We start from the raw sequence: 20,492 nt of genomic DNA on the forward strand, positions 1-20,492 counted from the left end.
AATGTTTTGCCTTGGATATGGATTTTTTAAAATCAATGCATTAAACATCAAAATGTAAATTGGATTTTTATGTCCTTTTTTCAAAACCTCTGTAGATATAGTTCTAAGATTGTATATGAATATGGATGACATACTTCAAAATGCATTTCAGTCAAAATATTATATATAGTCAGGCATGGTGATGCATGCCTATAATCCCAGTAGCTGGTGAAGCTGAGGCAGGAGGAGCTCAAGTTCAAAGACAGCCTCAGCAAAAGCGAGGTACTAAACAACTCAGGGAGACCCTTTCTCTAAAAAAAAAAAATTCAAAATTGGCCTGGGGATGTGGCTCAGTGGCCAAATGCCCCTGAGTTCAATCCCCAATATGCCCCCCTAAAAAACTGTTTACACACACACACACATAAATATATGTTACATATATACATATAAGGGACAAATGATTACCAGTCAATAACATCTGTATTCCATTAACTTTTCTCTAGGACAGATATTAGCATCATTTCAAGGGCATCAGCAAATCTTTCATGAAGTTCCAGCGTCCATCTAGTACAAATCAAAGTACCTGGATTCTCCAGATAGCATCAGATGCATAATACCACTAAATTCATCTGTAAGTTTAAGTCATTTTCTTTCTTTGTATATTTAAATGATAAATAAAGAAACCTAGAATAAAAAATAAAAATACTACTTTGTTTTAGTCTATCAAAATAAAAAGATGAAAGTGAAGACTAAATTAATAATGAAGTCATCACTTTAAATCTCTCATGTTGTGCTAGTTAAGTGGGTTTAAAATTATGGAGTCTTATCACAAACAAATAATTTATTATTTAGGAACACATATATCAATTGTTAAAATAATTATGCATATTTATAATTTGTTTTCTTAAAATAGCTCCAAATATACATTTATTACTATGGGTATATAAAATAATTTAAATGTCTTAGGTTTGTTTGTGACAGCTATTCTCTTAATATTGCACAGGACAGCAAACACATAATATATTAATTTACCTCCCAGTGACTTCAAAAGGACCTATTCTAAACATCTATAGAAAATCAAACAATAACTGATTATGCAGGTTTCTGATTTATATACAAAACTACTCTTAACAAGCTCAGTCAATTACTATGTGAAATGTTTATCTCTTAAGAAATAATGCTTAGAATGTAACTTAGTTACAAAGAAATACAAACAAAAAAACCCAATCTTTTTATCACATAGACTGCCTTCATGTACAGTTATCTTAATTGAGTCTGACCAACAATTTGAATTCTGACTCCAAAACCAATTTAGCTCAACATGACCTCAAATTGTAATCTAGGGCAGTTAACTGATTTACTTTTCAATGTCTTATCTTCAAAGAAGATCACATAATGTCTCTTCTTGCTTCATTATGACAGATGTTTTCTTTGATGAAAATTTTGAATTTTAAACATGCTTTGAGTAACTTTAAGCTACATACACCAAAGGAAAACATATCTGAAGAAAGGAATAAATAATTTTTTGTTATCTTTTTTAAATTTTTTTCAAGGTTGTCTTGGGTATCATTCCACTAGAATACATATTACAAAAGTAACAAAAAAACAGTTCAGAATGTGCTGTAGAATTATTCACAAACCTACGGATGATATTGCTTTAAAATATTCACCTTTTGCCAGGTGCAATGGCATACACCTGTAATCCCAGCAGCTCAGGAGGCTGAGGCAGGAGAAATGCAAGCTCAAAGCCAGCCACAGCAACAGTAAGGCTTTAAGCAACTGAGACCCTGTCTCTAAATAAAATATGAAATAGGGCTGGGATGTGTCTCAGTGGTTGAGTGCCCCTGAGTTCAATCCCCAATACCTTCTTCCCCAAAAAAGATATTCCAATTCCTAGACCAACTAGATGGAACACAGGAGGTATTCCATGAATACCGGATTAAGCAAATGTTTCTGCTGCCCAACAAATTTGGGACACTGCCATTTGCAAATATGCTCACGAAATTGCTCTTCTTCTGGTTCACATCACTGCCAAGCCTGACTTTATATCCAAAAAGTGTGGAATCCCAGGCCACCCTGGAATCTTCTGAGCACTCTTAAGTTCAGAAAAGGTTCCTCAAAAATCTATGACTGGCCTTAACTCTTTGAACTGTCAATGCCTTGAAGTTGCCTTGACATTCCTCTTGTTATATCTTTGCCTTTGATGCACCCCTAGAGTATTTTTACCTCTTCCTTTAAGAACTCTGCATGATTCTTTCAATCTCAACAATTCTATACTAAAACGTGTGAGATAAAAGATTTCAAAAAGTCTGCTTTGGCTTGTAGCAATTATGAACCCTGAAAGAGACAGGTTGTCAAAGGGTTCTCAGTTAGCTCTGAAATTAAAGCTAATGCACCCTCTCTTGCCATAACTTCAAGCACACAAGTGTACACACACACACACACACACAAGTGCAAGCTATAAGAAGGTAACGGCCAGGTATCACCTCTTTTCCCATTCCCCTCCATCCCAGAAGACTGGAATTTTAATAACTACAGAATTTGACCCAGAGGAAACAACAGGCAATATGGAAGGCAGGCAAATGTGTTCTGCTGAAAATATGGGGAAGTAAATGAAATCCTGACTACTGAAAAAAAAAAATACCCAATTTATTTCTCCCACTCAGAGAAAAGAGTCAAACTTCACGCCCTGCAGGTTGCAAAATATTGAATTGTCTTAAATTGACCCACTCAAGTGAAAATGTAAGTACAAATGAGTAGATGTGGACACTTTCCACTTAATATTCCAGATACTCTGCACAATCACCCTAGTTGAAGCGCACTCACAAAGATCTTCTATAACTTTGCAGAGTCTCACTCTAATCACTAATAGGCAGTCAAGGATCATTAGAATTTGAGCAATAAAACGATACAGTATGGGGCTGGGATGTGGCTCAAGCGGTAGCGCGCTCGCCTGGCATGCGTGTGGCCCGGGTTCGATCCTCAGGACCACATACAAACAAAGATGTTGTGTCCGCCTAAAACTAAAAAATAAATGTCAAAAATTTCTAAAAAAAAAAAATGATACAGTATGAAACAGGAAAGGAGTTACTAAAACATAATAAAGAGGAACTCAGAGGGGGAAAGAGACAACACAAGAAGCAAAGGAAATTTCTAAGATCCTCAGCAACATAAAAGATAGTGCATCAAGAAAGAAATGAGGCTACTACACGAGACATTCAGAGGACAAAAAAAGCATCCGTAGAATTTTCAAATGTTAGCAAAATAGAAAATTCAACAGAAAAAAAAAAGAAAAAATCTAAGAACATGTCTCAGAAAGCAGGGGGAAGGAAACAAAGAAATGAACAATATGATGAGAAGGGAAGAAAAAAATGAGATGGTCACTCCAACTTCTGAAAGACAATGCCAGAAAGAACAGGATAAAACGAAGGTAGAAAAATACCCAATAAGTAATATATGTTACTCAACACTTGAAGGACATACATTTTCAAACTAAAATGTTCCACAGAGAATCCACTCCAATAAATAAAAACAGACAGACATGAAAGCACATTACTGAGAAGTTTCAGAACACCGTAGACAGAATATCTTAAAATATTCCAGTGGAGTCATTAAACAAGTGTCAGGAGTATCAGGAATTAGGATGGCACTGGACTTGGCCACTGCAACAGAAAGCTATAAAGTATGGAGCAGCAATGCCTTCAAAATTCTTTGGAAAAATAATTTCCAATCTAGAGAAATATACGCCAGGCAAATATAAGTTAGCTATAACAAGCCTACAAAGCCAACAGTGTAGATGAAGTGAAGAAGAAGCGTAAGGTCCAGAATACGTATCCCCAGGAGAAAAAAGGAAACAATCATGTTTGAAAATTTTAAGGGGAAATTTATACTTCAGTCTGAAAACCTGAAGATAATCAGTGGCAGTATGTAGAAAAATAAGCAAACGAAAATGGAGGCCATTACAAACCCCAGGAAAGACAGAAAGTTGTACAGGAAAGGGAGTGAAATCATAGAATCGCTGATGGCTCAGCTGTGAATAACATTTACGTGGTCATAATAACATAAACATTAAATATTGGTTTAACCAAAAATAGTTATATTAGGAAGCCAGGGGTTAAAAAATGTAGGAGGGTCTTAGAAGTTATATAAAAGCACTGTCTTCATAAGGGAAAAAAGGCAATAAATAATACCTAAAAATGAAGAATTAATAAAGTATAAATATGGAGGTAAAATGTAGAACAACTAAATGAGTAGAAAGTGGTTGCTTCAGAGGAGTCAAAATCAGAGGTGGAGGAGTAAGAAGGGTTAAAGAAGGACAGAAGAGTTTGGGCAGGGGACTAATGATTTTTATTAAGAGTCTTAGTTTTTAGGCAACGTAGATATATCATTTTGCTAAAATAAAAATCAAATTCAATAAAGAAGGGAAGAATAACAACTAACTCCAATTACTTGAGTAGTTAGGACTTTTAATCTCAAGATATACTTACTGTAACTTAGAAGAAAGAAATTGGCTCTCCTGCTCTTAGGGGCAAGTAAATAGCTAAGGACTACCAACCAAACTTAGAAACTGTAGACAACAAGATGACTCTAGAAGATGAAATATAAAACCCCATTTGTCCGAAATCTTCTGGGATTATAATGTGTGGTGAGTGAGCAGCACTAATTGCATTACCTCTCCTTACTCCAACTTGCAGTTGGTGCAGACAGCAGTACCTAGGTTTGTGTTTGCTCCATCTCTCCACCTATGAGGAAACTCCCTGATATCAATTGATACCACTCCTCCTTTGATACCTCACACCACTGAACACAGAAGACAGATGTGTAACAATTGAATCCATGTCACTGTTACCTGCTCCTTGAAATGAGCCACAGTTGGTTCTTCCAAAGGAGACTTAATGGTGGACACCTACAATTTATACTGCACTCTGCTATAGGCATTCCTTCAGCATTTTGTGACATAAAACTGCCTCATTCTTAACCAAACACTAATGGCTATGACTGAAATGTTTTTAGTAATCTGGAATCTGCTCTTCGTAGTTTTCCCATCCTTTCTTTATTCAAGTTACTATGCCTCCTTACTGGCAGTGTACCTGTACCTGGCAGGCATGTTATCTCGATTCTAATCCAAATCTAAGGGTCTTTATAAGTGTGGCAGAAAATAAGAAATTAAGTCTAGAGGGACTCCTTTTGAATAAAGGTTTAAGGGCTTCTACATGAGTCAAGTGCATACAATTCAATGCACGGACATTAGGATATCTCTTTTGGTTATTCAGAGGTTTGTTTTCCTACTTCTTGATTCTTAATGTTCCAACAAATTAAAAGTTACCAGATAAATGATTTTCAGATTAATGAAGTATCACCAATAAGAACTTTAGCAACAAACCTGTATTTAAATATCCTAAATTTTGTGGCTCCACCATTGCAGCTAATGGACAAGTTTAATGTTAACCCCATGCAAAAAGAAAGTAAAATCTATATAAACCAATTTAATTTCTTTTTTGGTACTAGAGATTGAAATTAGAGGTATTTTACCACTGAGCTACATCCTCAGTCCTTTTTATTTTTTTATTTTAAGGCAGGGTCTAGCTAAGTTGACTAGGGCCTCACTAAATCACTGAGGCTGGCCTTGAACTTGGTATCCTCCTGCCTCAGTTTCCATAATCCTGGGATTACAGGTGTGACCACCACGCCCAGCCCCAATTTGATTTTTAAAATTCTACTTTTCTCAAAGATCAAGATCTACTAGACTTTGCTTTCACAGGAGGTAAAAACTAAGCAATCAACCATACATTTCTAATTCAACTGTAACTCATTATGATCCCGAACTCATAGAAAATGAAAAATAAATGGGGAAATGTGATTCTGATTATAGTCAATACTTAAATCCAACAGTAATTGTATATCCCTTCACTGTGAACTTTAACAAAAAAAAAAAAAGAAATGGGAAAAGAGTACTGAGTTCTCTATGTGTCAGTTAATTGTATAAATTACTTCATTTTGACCTCACAATAACTCTATTAAATGGGTATTATTATCCCTGTTTCACAGATAAACAAACTGAGTGTTGGAGAGATTAAATAATTGGCTCAAGGACATGGAAATCAAAGGAGCCATGGTCCAGAATGCAGGTTTTTGATACCAACGGCCCCTAGAATACACCCTACAATATGCACTGCCCCTGTAATGCCAAAAGGAGATACTAAATTAAGAAAGATAATTCAAAATCATTGGATATACATCTTCTTGTGCCCATGGCATAATATCTTTATGGCTTCCAGGTTGCATCCTAAATCCAATTGTCACAGAGCAATTTCAGCTTAACTAGTGATTGGCAGCACCTCGTGCAAACAGTGGACACCCCCAAACGAAATATGTATAAAAGAACACTAGAAAAAGTAGTCAATCAGAACCCTTTCCACTCCTTTGCTGACCTCATAAAAACAATACATTCAATCTGTGACAAGCATAAGCATCCAAAGACTGTTATACACAGAAAGATTTTCTAAAGTTATAGAAATAAAGTCTGAATATCATGAGGCATTGGTGCAAGAAGAGAAAACTGTATCTAAAAATTACCCTCTTGCATGATAGATGAAATCGCTGCAGAAAAAAATCCTAACTTTATTAAGTTCCTAACACACGAATTCCTCCAGTTGTCCTTGAAGGCCGCTGGCCACTTTGCCCCTCTCTGGCTCTTCTCTTGGTGCACAGTTAAATAAGTCCAGATAGCCCTCAGCATTTCAGCCCATGCAGCAACCTCTTCTGTCCTTCCTTTTTTGTCCTGGATCAACTCTTCCTCAGCCTTTGACTCTGAAGAACTTGAATTTCACAACACAAATGAAATCTGTTTAAGGTCACTGTGCTCCTCTGAAACTAATGGAGAGTTTCCACTGATGCTCACCTTCCCTGTACTCTTTACCACGGAAGTACTACTGATCTCTTTTTACTGCACTATTTGTTGTACAACTGAATATAAAGCAATTTATTCTCATTATAGGAAACTCATGCAACATAAAATGTAACCTATTGTCTTCCCATCTTGATGAAGGATAAGTGAAAAGTGTTTCTAAGCAAAACTGGGGTTATACCTAAATATAGTATTTGTTCCCAGATTTTTTTTTCCATTTCACATTACTACAGTTTTCTAATCTTGGTGTTCACACCACTAAGTTCTGTGCCCTCCATTCGTTTAGTATTAGCTGCTGAATTGTAGATGCCATATTGAAGCTACATAAAAACTGCAACACAAGTATTTCTGGGTATGAATTACAATTCATGGTGCTTTCTCTCCAGTGAAAGAATATAAAAATGTAGAATTGTCTTCTTGATCCACTAGCTGGACTTCCTCCAGTCACCTCTGGCAACACACCCTCCCCTCCTCTTTGCAGATCTGAATCCTTCCTTCAAATTCTCCAGCTCTCATTTAGATGTGGGGAGTTCTCCAGCCACTCTTGCTTCCCAGGCAATCTTCAGTCTGCCAAAGAAGTTTTAGGTGCCACCTATTTTGCTGAAGATGTTGACACGATATTCCTAGCTCTCTTTTTCTTTCCAAACGCACAGTAAGCTCTCTGAGGTCAAGGTTTCAAATTTAGAGTATTCTTTTGAATTTTGTTATTGTTGGTATTGGTTTTGCTTGCTTTCTTTTTCCTCCCCTTCTTCTCCTTCTCCTTCTTCTCTCCTTCTCCTTCTTCTTCTTTTTTGATTGTTGCATTGCAATTTCACATAGTAGTGGAATTCACCATTACTAATTCACACATGCACATCATATAAAAACATAATTTAGCCAATACCATTCCCCAGTATTATATCTGGCAGCTAACAGGCTGCTAGGTTGCTTGAGAGGTTTATTTACTATCATTTCTTCTCACCTTCCCTCAAATCTATTAAGTCTCTACCCTATATCTTCTAACGCACTCTCTCTACAACAGATTACTTCATCTTCTTACCTGGCCTATACTCTTTCTTCTGTGACAAAGAAGAAAGTCTCTAGACCAGTCACGTATTGCACATACACGTGCACACACCTGAACTAAATACATATTTACCCTCACTATGTAAGATATACCTTATTTTCTATTCCGTTCCATTCCATTCCATTCCATTCCTCCCTCATCTCTCCATGCCTTTCTTCTTTTTTAAACTTTATGGAGTCCAGGTAAAGAGATTTTACCACCCACAGTTTGGAAAATACTAATCCATCAATTAAGATATTAGGATGCCCAATGCCCAAACTTCTTCTAAAACCTGTTTTTTTTCCCTTAATTTTCCCGGGATATTGATAGAACCATGATTATTTCAATCCCGTAAGTTTGCAACTTAAAAAAAAAAAATCTTTTCTCAGTCATCTACCATTTTGGATCTATCATACACTCTTGCTTGTTAATTTGTCATCTCTAACATCTCAGCTGTGCCCATTTTATCCTTCTCCAAAGTCATTACAACTGTTTCTTTGCAAAATTATCTCCTTTGTAAAACAAATCACAGTTGGGTTTCTTTCTAACAAGCTCTTCTGGTATATAAAATTAGATTTTTATCAAACTCTTCAGGTACATGTCTATTGATAAAGGGTAGAGTTGTAACATTTTCATTTGTGATTCATTTCTCACATTTTCTAATCTCATTCTTCTATTCAAATCAGGAAATTACTGCAAGTTCTATAAGTTTATTTAGGTAGTTAGTAGCAGAGCTGTTTTAGTCAGCTTTTTTACTGCTATGACAAAAAGACCTGTCCAGAACAATTATAGAGGAGGGAAAACTTTATTTGAGGGCTCAGATTTCAGAAGTCCATAGAAGGCTGACTCCATTCCTTAGGGCTCCAGGTGAGGCAGAACATCCTGGTCATGGTGGAAGAGTGTGGCAAAGGGAAATAGGTCGACCTACGTAAAGATCAAGCAGCAAAGAGAGAGAGACCCCCCCACTAGCCAGATTCAAATATATACCCCATGGCCATTACCCAAATGAACCACTTCCTCCAGCCACCTGCCTCCATTCACCACTCAATTAATCCCACTAGGGATTAATTCACTGATTAGGGCTAGGCTGTAACCCAATCATTTCTCCTCCAAACCTTCTTGCATTGTCTTGTACATGAGCTTCTAGGGGGCACCTCACATCCAAATCCTAACAAGAGCCAAATTTTAAACCCAGATCTTTTACATCTAAGCCCAACGATTTCCCTTCCCCACATACAAGTCTTCTTATTACATAAAGCAAAGTATTCTCTTTGGACCTCGCTGGCCCCTGAGCCAGCTCTACCTGGCTTTTCTTTGCCTCCGCCTCTAAGTCTCCATTCTCTTCTTCATCTTTCATACAACAAAAGACCTTTTTCACGGACCCTTTATTCTGTCCAGCCACTATAATGAATGCTTCATAAAGCCAAAATTCCCCAGCAATGATCTCTACCAACTGCTCCTATTCCCATCTCTACTAATTCCCAGTTAACCTGACAGAGTAGCACAGCACATGTTCAATGGCTACCACTAACTATTCCCTTAAACATTTTCAAAAGTGATTTCTCAACATCTCTACCAGCAACACTCTCTTTTGCCTAGCATTTATGATTTTAATATAATCTTCCCCCAATACCAGCATTTAATTGATAGAAATTCTTTAGCCAGACCCATCTCTTTCTATGGGCAAACAGGTCTTCCTTAGCCTGAAGGTCCAGATCAAGATTTCTCTCCTCTACACCTTTTTCAGACATTAAAACCAACCAAGGTCATGCATCATGTAATTTCTGCCTCGATAATCATGTCTCACAATTGTTGTCTGCTCTTCATTTAGGCCCTTATTGGTATAGAACCTTTCATGATTTCTTAGCTGTTGAAACAATGTTTTCTCCCATCTGAAAGGTTTTGCAAGACCAGTACAGTGTTCTTAAATTTACTTTGTTTACCCCTCAGTCTGAAGCTCAGAACTTCACACATCATATTCACAGTATACTTTATAACAAGTATTTCAAATAAAATCTTTGTTCAAGATGAATTTTTTAACTAGATACCTATGGAGTACCTGTTTACCTGCTTTACATATGTGATTTCATTCAAGTTCACCAAAACCCACAATGGAACGTGGGGGCCACAGAAGGGAAAGCTGACCCAGGAGCTCACCAGCTTTCCAAATGTCTGTATGGTTAGTCCAGACCTGTCGGACTCCAAAGCCTTGGATGTGTCATTCCTCCAGCAGGTCACATCCTTGTTTAGATCAGACTCAAGTTAGGTCAGAGGCCACAGGAACAAGCATTTGTTGGCATGTTTTCGATGCTAGATGTTATTCAAGTTGCCCTGACTTTAGAAAAGGATGAAAGATAGCCAACTAATGTCAGTTATGGTCCCAGCCCCACCTACTAGTGTCACTTCACCTTTCTCAGCCTGTATCCACTTCAAGACCTAACAATATTGGGCCTAATAGAATCTTCTCCTAATCTCAGATCATTTCTCTCTAAGAACCCCCATCCTGTCCCCCAAACCAAACTGCACACATTCTGCTCTGGCTGTTGTCACTGCATGAATCACCCCTTCTTCCTGCTCCATCTAGTGAAGGCATCCCCCAGACCCAGCTCACCGGAGTCCCAAGTAGAATTAACTGCTTCCTTCCTTGTGATCCAATAGCATTTAAACCATGTCTCTGTAAGTATGTCTCTCTCCCCACCTGGAAAGCTCTAGAGGCATGGACTTTATAATCTGAAAACCAGCACTATTCTTGAAACTATTCAACTTTCTCAAGACTTCAGGAAGGTTTTTTGAATGAAAGAATTTAGGAATGCCTGCTGTCATTCAATGTTTGTTGAATTAAGTAGTCAATTGTGACTTAAAACAGGAATACCATCTGTCCTTCCTATTTGACACAGTGGTTTAAATGCCGCCTCCTCCCCTCCCTCCCCAACCCAATCAAAAGTAGATTTCCCCCTCACAAACTCTCAGGACACACTGTTCCCTTCCTTAGATTTGAGACCATGTAATTATAAATGTGTATGTTACTTATTGAATGTTTGTCTTTCTCCCCACTGAAAGTTCCATGAAAACATGGATGATGGATGCTAATACCTGAACCAAAATATTCATTCTCCTCTCTAATATCTCATGCCTTTAGTTGGCAAAACCACTTCCTGCCCAACCAGTGGGGCACTGTGTCTGACTCATTTGAATAATAATAGCAATTATTCTATTTTATTCCAGTTAGTCATTTGCAAAATATCAGCAGTGAGACACAGCAGAACACCTCAGATCTCACTTAAGATTTTCTGAAAAACAAAGGTCAAAAAGCTTCTTTTAAAAAGTAACTTTGATTTCCATATACGATTATGATCTCCCAAGCATTACACAATTATTATGAGGCACAGGCTTAACAAACTGGAACAATTTGCCATATGTATATGGATCAAGAAAAATATTTAGACATAGTGCTTTTATTTTAGAATGATTTTTAAGAGGCTATTATGATTTTTAAAAGGGTATTCTTCCTCTCTAATAAACAATAGCTTACATGCATTGAAGTCATGTGAACTCAAAGCAAGTTGATCTAAGACCAAAGCACAGTGGCTATAGCAGAGCTAGGCCTCCTCAGGGTCCTGAATTGTGCAGGCTCCTTCCAAGGCTCTTGAGAAGGAAACCTGGCAATGTGCTCTTGTGATCCTGTGTTTTCTATGCTTTTGTCCAAGCAAGAGAGTTTCGTGTTTTCCTTAAAGAGGGTCCTCAAAATTGTATGCACTTCAGGCCCTATAAACTTAGATCTATCCTTTTACTACTAGCTCTCAATCTTATAATCAAACCACTTTTCCCTGTAAAGTATTTACAGCCAACATGACAGTGCAGGCACATTTAGTAATCATTTTTTTTTAATGTGGTACTAATCACTGAATAAATCATGTCTCATAATACCCTTTTTAAAATCATTCTAAAATAAGAGCACTATGTCTAAATATTTTCTTGGTCCATATATATCCTTCTTCCTCTCTAATAAACAATAGCTTACATGCATTGAAGTCTTGTGAGCTCAAAAATATTCCCAAGCAGGCATTACTGATCTTCCCATTGCACAGAAGAGGAAACTGAAACTTGGAGAATAACTTGTCCAGGATGAGGGGTAGAGCTGGGGCTTCATTCTAGGATTGTATGCCTCTCCTAATCTCCAGGCTTGTCTATTCCCAGGGTTCCCTGACAGCAGAAATTATGTCATCTCACTCCTTTGTAACTCCCCACAGAGCTGATGATTAAAAGCTGGCACTCAATAAACATATGTGATCAACTATTTAAGAGAATATCTAATGTTGTAACACAATCTCGAACAGTGTGACATTACTATGAATATTCCTAAATGATGAGGTAATCAGATACCAAAAGAAGAGACTGATATGTAACAAAAGGCTTTTTATGCATTATCTCAGGAATGACACACAACAGAAAAAGGGGAACCCAGATGTTGCTGTGTTTGTGGCTACAAATCAAAAATACTCAGAGTACATAGTGAAACACAGGTTATACAGAAGGCTTCTGAGCCACATCTGCCATGCAATCTTTGAATGCAAGAAAGTATTACATGTATGTGGAAGGAAAAGGATACATATAGGGTTCATTAAAACTTTCTCTTTTGCAAAAACACATATATAGAGAGAGATTCTTTGGGGCAGGGCTTTTTTAGTTTCTGATTGCTCAGAAGCTAAATTAATACTGCAGGCAGGGAAAGTGTGTCCACCTAACTGAAAATCAGTTAACTCAGTGGCCTAAGAGTGTTTTAAGTATAATGTATTGAGACTGCCTGAAAGGCTGCCATTTGGCACCCAGACCAACATCAAAAGGTAATGTTCCTAATGAGCATCTGCAGCGAGGGACGGTATTTCAACAACATGAAATGAAAGGCATAATGGCACCACTGCCAACGCCAGATAATTTACATCCCTTTACATCAGCAAATGGTTTGAAGGTTTGGCACCAGGAATCAATAACATAAGGGGCCAAGGGTGACAGGACTATGACCTTCACATTCCAATGTCCTACAGTAGTAAATATATCTACTCAGATTATTGAAAACAATTTTACTAAAATGGTTTAAATATTAAAAAGCCTGGACCCTTCCAGAAAATGAATCATTAAGCAAAGAGGCCTTTGGTCATTTCACCCTCCCTAAGAGGCTGCCTCTTACAATATTGCTGACAGACCTGTTGAAAAAGTTAAGAAACATATACAATTCTCAGCTGAATTTTACTCAGAATTCTTCCTTTTAACCAAAGGTATATCTCAATTTTAGTCTTTTTGCTTCAAAGCTCAAACAACTATTATTTTATACAGCCAACTGACCAGTGTTTCCAATCTTATTTAATTTGTTACCCAGTTTTAAGATAAGCAAAACTTGATTTGTAAATTGCAGCTATTTCTTCTTCTAAAAGTTCCAGGCATTCCTTAGTCTATATATTTGCTAATTTGAAGAATTATTATTTATAGAACTTACACTAAAATATTTATCTTGACACCATGAAACTTCTAAAATTTCATCTTTCAAAAGCACAGGAGAGCCCCTTTTAAATGTTTTTGTCTCCTCTGTTCCCAGTAGACAGATGGGGACAGGTGCAGCCCCTGCCCTCCCCTCCCTGCCAATTGGTTCTGGTCTCCATCACCACAAACCCAAGATCATCAGGGGAAGTTCTAACTGTTCTTTAGCAACAGGTAGTCAATCACTCATTTTACAGGAAGTCAGGAAGGATTGTAAAATACCTTTGGAGGTCTGCCAGTGGCATTGAAGCTACTTTCAGCCTGGAGAGTGGCCACAGTCTTTAACACTGATGATGTAAATATGGGGAATTCATCAAACTAATACTAAAGAGAGGTTTGACTGTCTTAAAAAATTAAGTGGTTGCACCAGAAATCCCAAAGTCCATATTTCAAGCAATGTGAAGTTTACAAAATGCTGTCTAGAATTTAAGAAACAGAGTTCTGGGGCTAACAAAATCCTCTGTCATGTCTAAAGATCAGTTTTTAAATGACAAAATGGTGCTATTTATTTATATTTTATTTTTTAGTTGTAGGTGGACACAATATCTTTATTTCATTTTTATGTGGTGCTAAGGATCAAACCTAGAGCCTCACGTGTGCTAGGCCAGCACTCTACCATTGAGCCACAACCCCAGACCTACATATTAAGAATTGTTCCCTATGACCAGAAAAATACAGATACAGACTCTTTACATTAAATTACATGCTATCTATCTAAGGAATTTAATTAATGATACAAAGGGTTCCAAAGAGAAAAGCTATGCAAACTCTTGGGATGTGGGGGCTCCCTGTGACTTACTGCTTCCTCTGCTTGCTTTTTGCCTGAGGTAAACACCCACATCCCTTGCAAATAACACACCACACCATGTTTTTTTTTTTTATATGAGCTTTCTTTGTGTGTGTGTCAATTACTCCCTTAATCCTTGAACTATCAAGCTCAAGGAACTAGTTACCAATTAAATCAACAAACTCCAAGGCTAATTAATTGGCATAAGAACAAATGGAGGAAGTTCTATCACTGCAAGAAAGATAGGTCGTGTCATTTTGTTCTATTCCAATGTTATTTTTTTTGTAAGTCCCAGTAAAGGTATTCAGAAAAAATAGTCATCAAGTGCAATCAATTGAGGAGAGAGGAAGGGAGTACCAAAAGTATTAGACTAACGAAAACTGCTAGGCACAGTGGTGCACACCTATAATCCCAGCAATTTGGGAGGCTTAGGCAGGAGAATCACAAGTTCAAGGCCAGCCTCAGCAACTTAGCAAGGAAGGTCCAAAGCAATTTGATGATACCCTAAGCAGTAACCATCTCAAAAAATAAAAATAAAAAGGGGGCTGGGGACTTAGCTCACTGGTAAAATGCCCCTGGGTTCAATCTTCAGAAAACAAAAAGAAAAAAAAAAGTACATTAATGAAACCTTAGCCAGAATTCTGTAGTATCTTCTTTGTAGTGGGAACAGTAAATAAAACTTGAGTAAATGACAGGCCACCCCTCTACAATGTCTTTTTTTATTCCCCATTTTTTAACTCTGCTGTGTTTTAAATGGATTCCAAACTAATTTCAATATTTTAAAACATGCCAATATTTATCTTAAGAATATAATGTTTAGGGATTTTTTTTTTGGATTTTGGATAGAATTGTTACAGTTTTGTCATTGTCAGTTAAGTTCTGTTCAAAGAAACACATTAAATCTATTAAAAAATGCAACTCTCAGTAACTACTCCCAGCAAACTTTGCTGAAATTCATCTTAATTCATTTAACAAAGGATATTAAATGTATTTTATATGTACATCACCTTTCATAATGTAGCAAAGGTGCTCTTTGTTCTTACTCTGGTGCTATCTTGTTGTTTTTTTTTTCTTTTAAAGTCCTATCCATTCCTTGACTTTTGCAGGTTAAACTGGCATATTGTAAAATTACCAAGTAATCATGTGACTCAGCCATTCCAGGTTATTCAAGCAAACAATTTTTCCACACAACACCCAAAAGTGCTGCTAGAATAGACACAAAATTTACTATATAATTCCACATCCTTTCACTTTATTCCCAAGCAGAAGACATCAAACATGAGAAACAGTGACCTGACTCATTTGATGTACTGAGGTTAGTACACCTTGTATCTAAATTGTCATATGCATGGACAATCACCATTGTCTCTGGAGATGCTACAGCATTTGAGGACAAATAAGAAAAAGAATATACTTGTGTGCGTGTGTGCGTGTGTGCATGTGTGTGTTATATTGTTTTCGTTTTCACCCTGACTCTTTGACTTGAATTTTCTGGATTTTTTAAAACTATGGTAGAAACAATACTCCAATGGAAAATCATTTCTCTTCGTAAAACTAACCATTCAACTTGTTTCTTTTGTTAAGCAGCCCCCTACGTTTTTTACATTCTGCCTTCTTCCCATCCGCATGGTCCAGGAAAGAGAACGTTTTCATTTCAGGGAACATTGGTTAGAATGCCACCCTTGCCTGAGCATCCACCAACATCCCGAGGTGGATTCCCTGGGCGTATAGCTAGCCGCCTGTAACTCCCATGGGATCTAAATACTGAGGGTTACACCCATCTCGATGATGAAGACGATGGTCCGGCGATCCCCCAAAAGGCGCAATGAAGATCAGGTCTCCATTGTCACGTTCCCACCCAGAGGCGAGGAGATCTCAAAAACATACACCTCCCCATCTACACCCCACCCCACCTGGAGAGGTCTGGTCATAGAGACCCACCGGCGCAAACGAGTAGGGCAAGCCCCCGGAGGCCCCAGCCCGGTGGCCACAGGGACCCAGCCCAAGCTCCTAGCCAAGGCTCGGCCCCGCCCTGCTCCGCCCCGCCCCGCCCCGCCCTGCCCTGCCCTGTCCCTAGCCTCGCCTCCAGTCTAGCCCCCGGCCCGCGACTAGTGGGTCAGCGCACGCGCGTTGGTGAGCCTGGCCACAGCTCCTAGTCGGCTCCCTGCGGACCTCCCAGGCGTCGCGCTGGGGCCAGGACACCACCGCGAGAGGGTGTGAGCTGGAGGGAGCGCGAGGATGTTCCAAGTCGGCGTAAAAGAGGCGAGAGTGGGTGCGCACCGGCGTACGGGACTGAGACCGCCCGGTGACCACCCAGTCTCCATTTTATTTCCTCAGAAATTGTCGGGCAGGCGGGGCACGGCCTCAGGGCGGGGTCTCTCCCGGCCGGGGGCTAGCGAAACCGTTAGGCTGGAACACCGGAGACGGTCCTGGCAGTTCAGGCCGCCACCCGCGCCGCAATAAAAGCCTCTCGCGGCTTCCCGCCCAGCCAGCCTAGCTCTGATTGGTCGCCATGGGAGGGACCCGAGTTGGCTGGAGGCGGCGGCCGCCGCTGCTCCGGTGCCGCCTGCGGCGGGGGACGCTGGGTGCTCCCCGGCCCGCCCCGCGCGCTTCTCCACCGGGGCTCTGCCCTCCAGGGCAGGTACAGCGGCACCTGGCAGCGGTGTTTGCGAAGCACTACCCCCGCCTCCCGGCTTTCCTCCGGCGCTTTCCAGCACACGTTCCTCACCGACTGTCCGCCCAACCCACCCAACCCTCTGCGGCCCCAGCTCCTTTTCTTGGTCCCCTCCCGTATGTCAGCGCCAAAGCGCAAATCCTTGGGTGGGGTGGGGGAGCAGCTGGACGGGGGGGTGGGTACGCACAGAAGAATTTTGCAAGGAGGCCGAGATGGAAATAGTCAAAATGAAATGCGCCTCCCTCCCGGCTGCTTAGGTTCTCTGGGCGGCGGCACAGCCCCTGCTACCCGCGGCAACGTCCCTACAGTCTTCCTCCCAGCTCCCTATTGTTCGCACTTTGCCAGGATCAGGAACCTCGCCCATAGAAAGGAGACTGGGGCGAGGTGTTTCGGGCGGCTACCTGCCATTCTTCTCTGGCACCGTGCAAAACTGGGTTCGCGGTGCGTGTAAAGGCACACGCGCGCACACACACATCAGGCAGTCCAGATCACGCCCTCCTCGCCCTCCGCCCCTCTGCACTTCCTCCTGTCAAAACGCGGCGCTCGACCCTCCCATCCCTCCGTGCTCCCGGCCGAGGGCAGGCTTTGCAACTAACCAGCAATTTGGCAAATGAAAAACTAACGTCATATGGACGGGGGTGCAACAACGGCCACACAGCCCTGCGATTCTGCCCATTTCGCCCCATTTTACAAACCGTTATTCGGCCCAGGGAGGTGGGGCGAAGACAGCGAGTCCCACTTTATTACACCCGGGGAAATAACGATTAGGGGTGACTGTCCCGGCCTTATTGTTCACTCTCCCTGGAGCCGGGGCTGACAAGCCCCTTCCTCGCGGAATGCGAGGCTGTACGGAGGCACCACCCGAACCGCGGCATCCCCCGCCCCGCTGCCCGCCTTCAGGGAAGGAGCGCTGCCCATCGCCAGCGCGGCCGCAGCGTCCCCGGGAGCCGACCAGCCCTCTCCTATCGCCGCCCGCACACAAAGTGGGAAGGACGGGCGCGCAGGAGGGGCACGGAGCGCTCGCGGCGCGGGGAAGCAGCCCCGGTCCAGCGCAACCCGGGAGGGCGCGGGGTTCGGCTGGGCAGCAAGGGCGACGCACTCCTTTCTCAGCCCAACGAAAATGACCCGTCTTAGCGTTCCACATAAAGCCACCCAAAATAACAGTGTTCCTCGTGGGAGGCGTAGGTGGAAGGGACAATTAGCAAATCAGATTGAGAATTAACAACAAAAAAATGTACCTGCAGTTCCCAGGAAAAACAAAGTCCAGATGAGATCCTTAGTTTGCAGCATTGTAATCTGCTGGCTGGGAGTGATGTTCTTGCCGCGATAAATTCTGTGGCCCCCCCTTGCAGCGAGTGTGGACGGCGGCAGAGCAACAGACCTAGGGGCAGACAATTGCCAGGCTGAGTATGATTATTTTTGCAGAATTGTTTCCTGCCAGCGGCTGCCGAGCTGCGTTCACGCGCTGATCGGAGAATGAGTGACAGTCCCAGCCTCAGCACACTCGCAACTCGGAGATCCTTGCGCTGGCCCGGGTTCGCTTTGATGGAACTGGGGATGGGAGCGGGGAGCGGGGGGCGGGGGGCGGGGGTGAGAACCTCACTGTGTCCTTCCACCACGCCGGCCACAAATAGTGCCGAACATCAAGGAGGTAAAAGAGACAGGGGAGGCAGATGCAGCCGCCTGCAAAACGCGGCCTGGAGCTACCGAGGGAGCCGGGCTCTTTCACATGCAGTCTCCCTGGCAGAACTGGGATTTCTTCTTTTCACACTTTCCCCTCAAGCTTTCACGGTCCCTCCTGCCACCATGTCTTTCTTAATCAAGATTTTGGATATTTTAATAACTAGTAAAAACAAAAACAAAATCTTGGATGATTTGGTTAGATTTTTCAAAGTTGTGGAATCCCTCCATTTAGATCCTAAGAGCCTTGCGACACAGGACTACTTTTTTTCCCCCAAGTGCAGAAAATTAGAAATTTGAAGAGGGATGGTGGTTACTCTTGCTGGATTTTTTTTTTTTGTATTGTTTGTTTGTTTTATCCTGGCTTTGAAGTTTGCTCTTCCACAGAGAGGCAACACAAGACCAGGCAGCAGCTCCCAGGGGAAGGAGGTGGAAAGCAACTTAAGTAGAAGAAAATGCAGATGTTTAAAAGAAATTTCTAGAAATAATCTGAAGAAAACCTTTTTCTTGTTTACCAATACTTAAATCTGTGGTCTTATTTTTAAAACAGACAAGACTTTTATGTAGGTATTATGACCTATACCTTTTATGTAGGTATTATAGGAGCAACCTTAAATAATATTTTCCTTCATCAGGACACAACATCGATTCTTAAGGATATTAATGTAGAATATTACTGAGATACAAACACAAAGACTTCAATTAATCCTTCAGCTGTGTTTTAAAAAGAAGGGGTGAAGGTGAAAAGAAACAGGTCTCAGCACCTGAGCAAGGCTTTCATGTAAGAGGAGGATGTCCAGAAGTGGGATTGCCCTGTAGCTCTGCCCAGTGAAACCCTCTGATCCAGGAAGATGTCATGGGCCAGCATCACCAAGCACTGCCATTTTGTTTAAAGAGCAGGCTCCCTATTGCTGTTGCACATTTTAGAAACCCATCTTCTGCTGGCTGAGCCGCCACCCTTCATCTCTGGAGAGGCCCAATCTCCTCCCCCTCTCCTCCTGTCCTCTACCAAGCAGGCCACATCAACACACTGTGATCTGGAGAGACTTTTAAAAAGTGCTTTCTCCCTTAAACCAATCCTTCCCATTTACTCTTGTAATATTCATCTTCCATCAATTATAAACAATTCAAAAATACAGAAAAGTAGAAAGAAGGCTCTGAAAATAATCTCAAGGCCCACAGATTTCAGAGATACCCACAAATTTTATAAATCTTCTATCCATCCATGTAATTTTTATAATGGGTATACTAGAGTTGCAATTTGGAGTCTGTGGAGTCTGCCTGTTTTCCTTAATGTTTCATTATAAGCATTTCCATGGAGTTATTAAAAAGATTTTCTAAATATTTTTAAAACTAATATTTCTTCCTAAGGGTGATTCTTCAGTTGTTCCCCCAACACTGGCTATTTATATTGTTCCCAGATTTTGATAATATAAATAATGCTTTTTTGAACACCTTTCAATAAATATTTGTTGAACAACCACTGTGGCTTGGTGTAGTGAACCATATATGCTATTGTTTGTATCTGGATTGTCCCCCAAAGGCACGTATGCTAAAGACTTGGTCCCTAGGGTGGCCATATTGGTAGATGGTGGAAACTTTAGGTTGTGGAGCCTACTAGAAGGGAGCCATTGGGTGTTCCCTTGGAGGAGAAATTGGAACTTGGTCCCTCTTCTCTCTCCTCTACTTCCCAGAGGTGAGGAGATAAGCTGTTTCCCCGCCATGCTCCCCACAACCACCATATACAACTTTGCCACAGGCCCAAAAGCAGCAGGGCCAAGCAACCATGCACTGAAAACTCTGAAGCTGTGCGCCAAAATAAAAATTTCCTTTTTATAAGTTTATGTCTAACGTGTTTGACACAGCAACAGAAATTTGACTCTCT

The 20,492-nt window shown here is 40.8% G+C and overlaps 1 protein-coding gene across 18 annotated transcripts in view; it reads right to left on the reverse strand.

Annotated features, from left to right (window-relative positions):
- Ncam1 (neural cell adhesion molecule 1) overlaps positions 1 to 18,485 on the reverse strand; it is a 294,742-nt gene extending 276,257 nt beyond the window's left edge. For 5 of the 18 annotated variants that reach the window (XM_046465534.2, XM_058586247.1, XM_058586242.1 and 2 more), the window contains exon 1: positions 18,166 to 18,477. In XM_046465534.2, coding sequence (XP_046321490.1) covers positions 18,166 to 18,217 — 52 coding nt within the window. In that variant the 5' untranslated portion in view covers positions 18,218 to 18,477. Of the gene's footprint in view, positions 1 to 18,165 lie in introns of all 18 variants that reach the window. The other 13 variants (XM_046465542.2, XM_046465508.2, XM_046465600.2 and 10 more) reach the window with 6 other exon arrangements.
- Between the last annotated feature and the right edge of the window lie 2,007 nt (positions 18,486 to 20,492).

The sequence above is a fragment of the Marmota monax genome, unplaced genomic scaffold (genome assembly GCF_021218885.2).
Source record: "Marmota monax isolate L192 unplaced genomic scaffold, Marmota_monax_Labrador192_F-V1.1 WCK01_AAM20220418_F8-fsc00045, whole genome shotgun sequence".
Lineage (NCBI taxonomy): Eukaryota > Metazoa > Chordata > Mammalia > Rodentia > Sciuridae > Marmota > Marmota monax.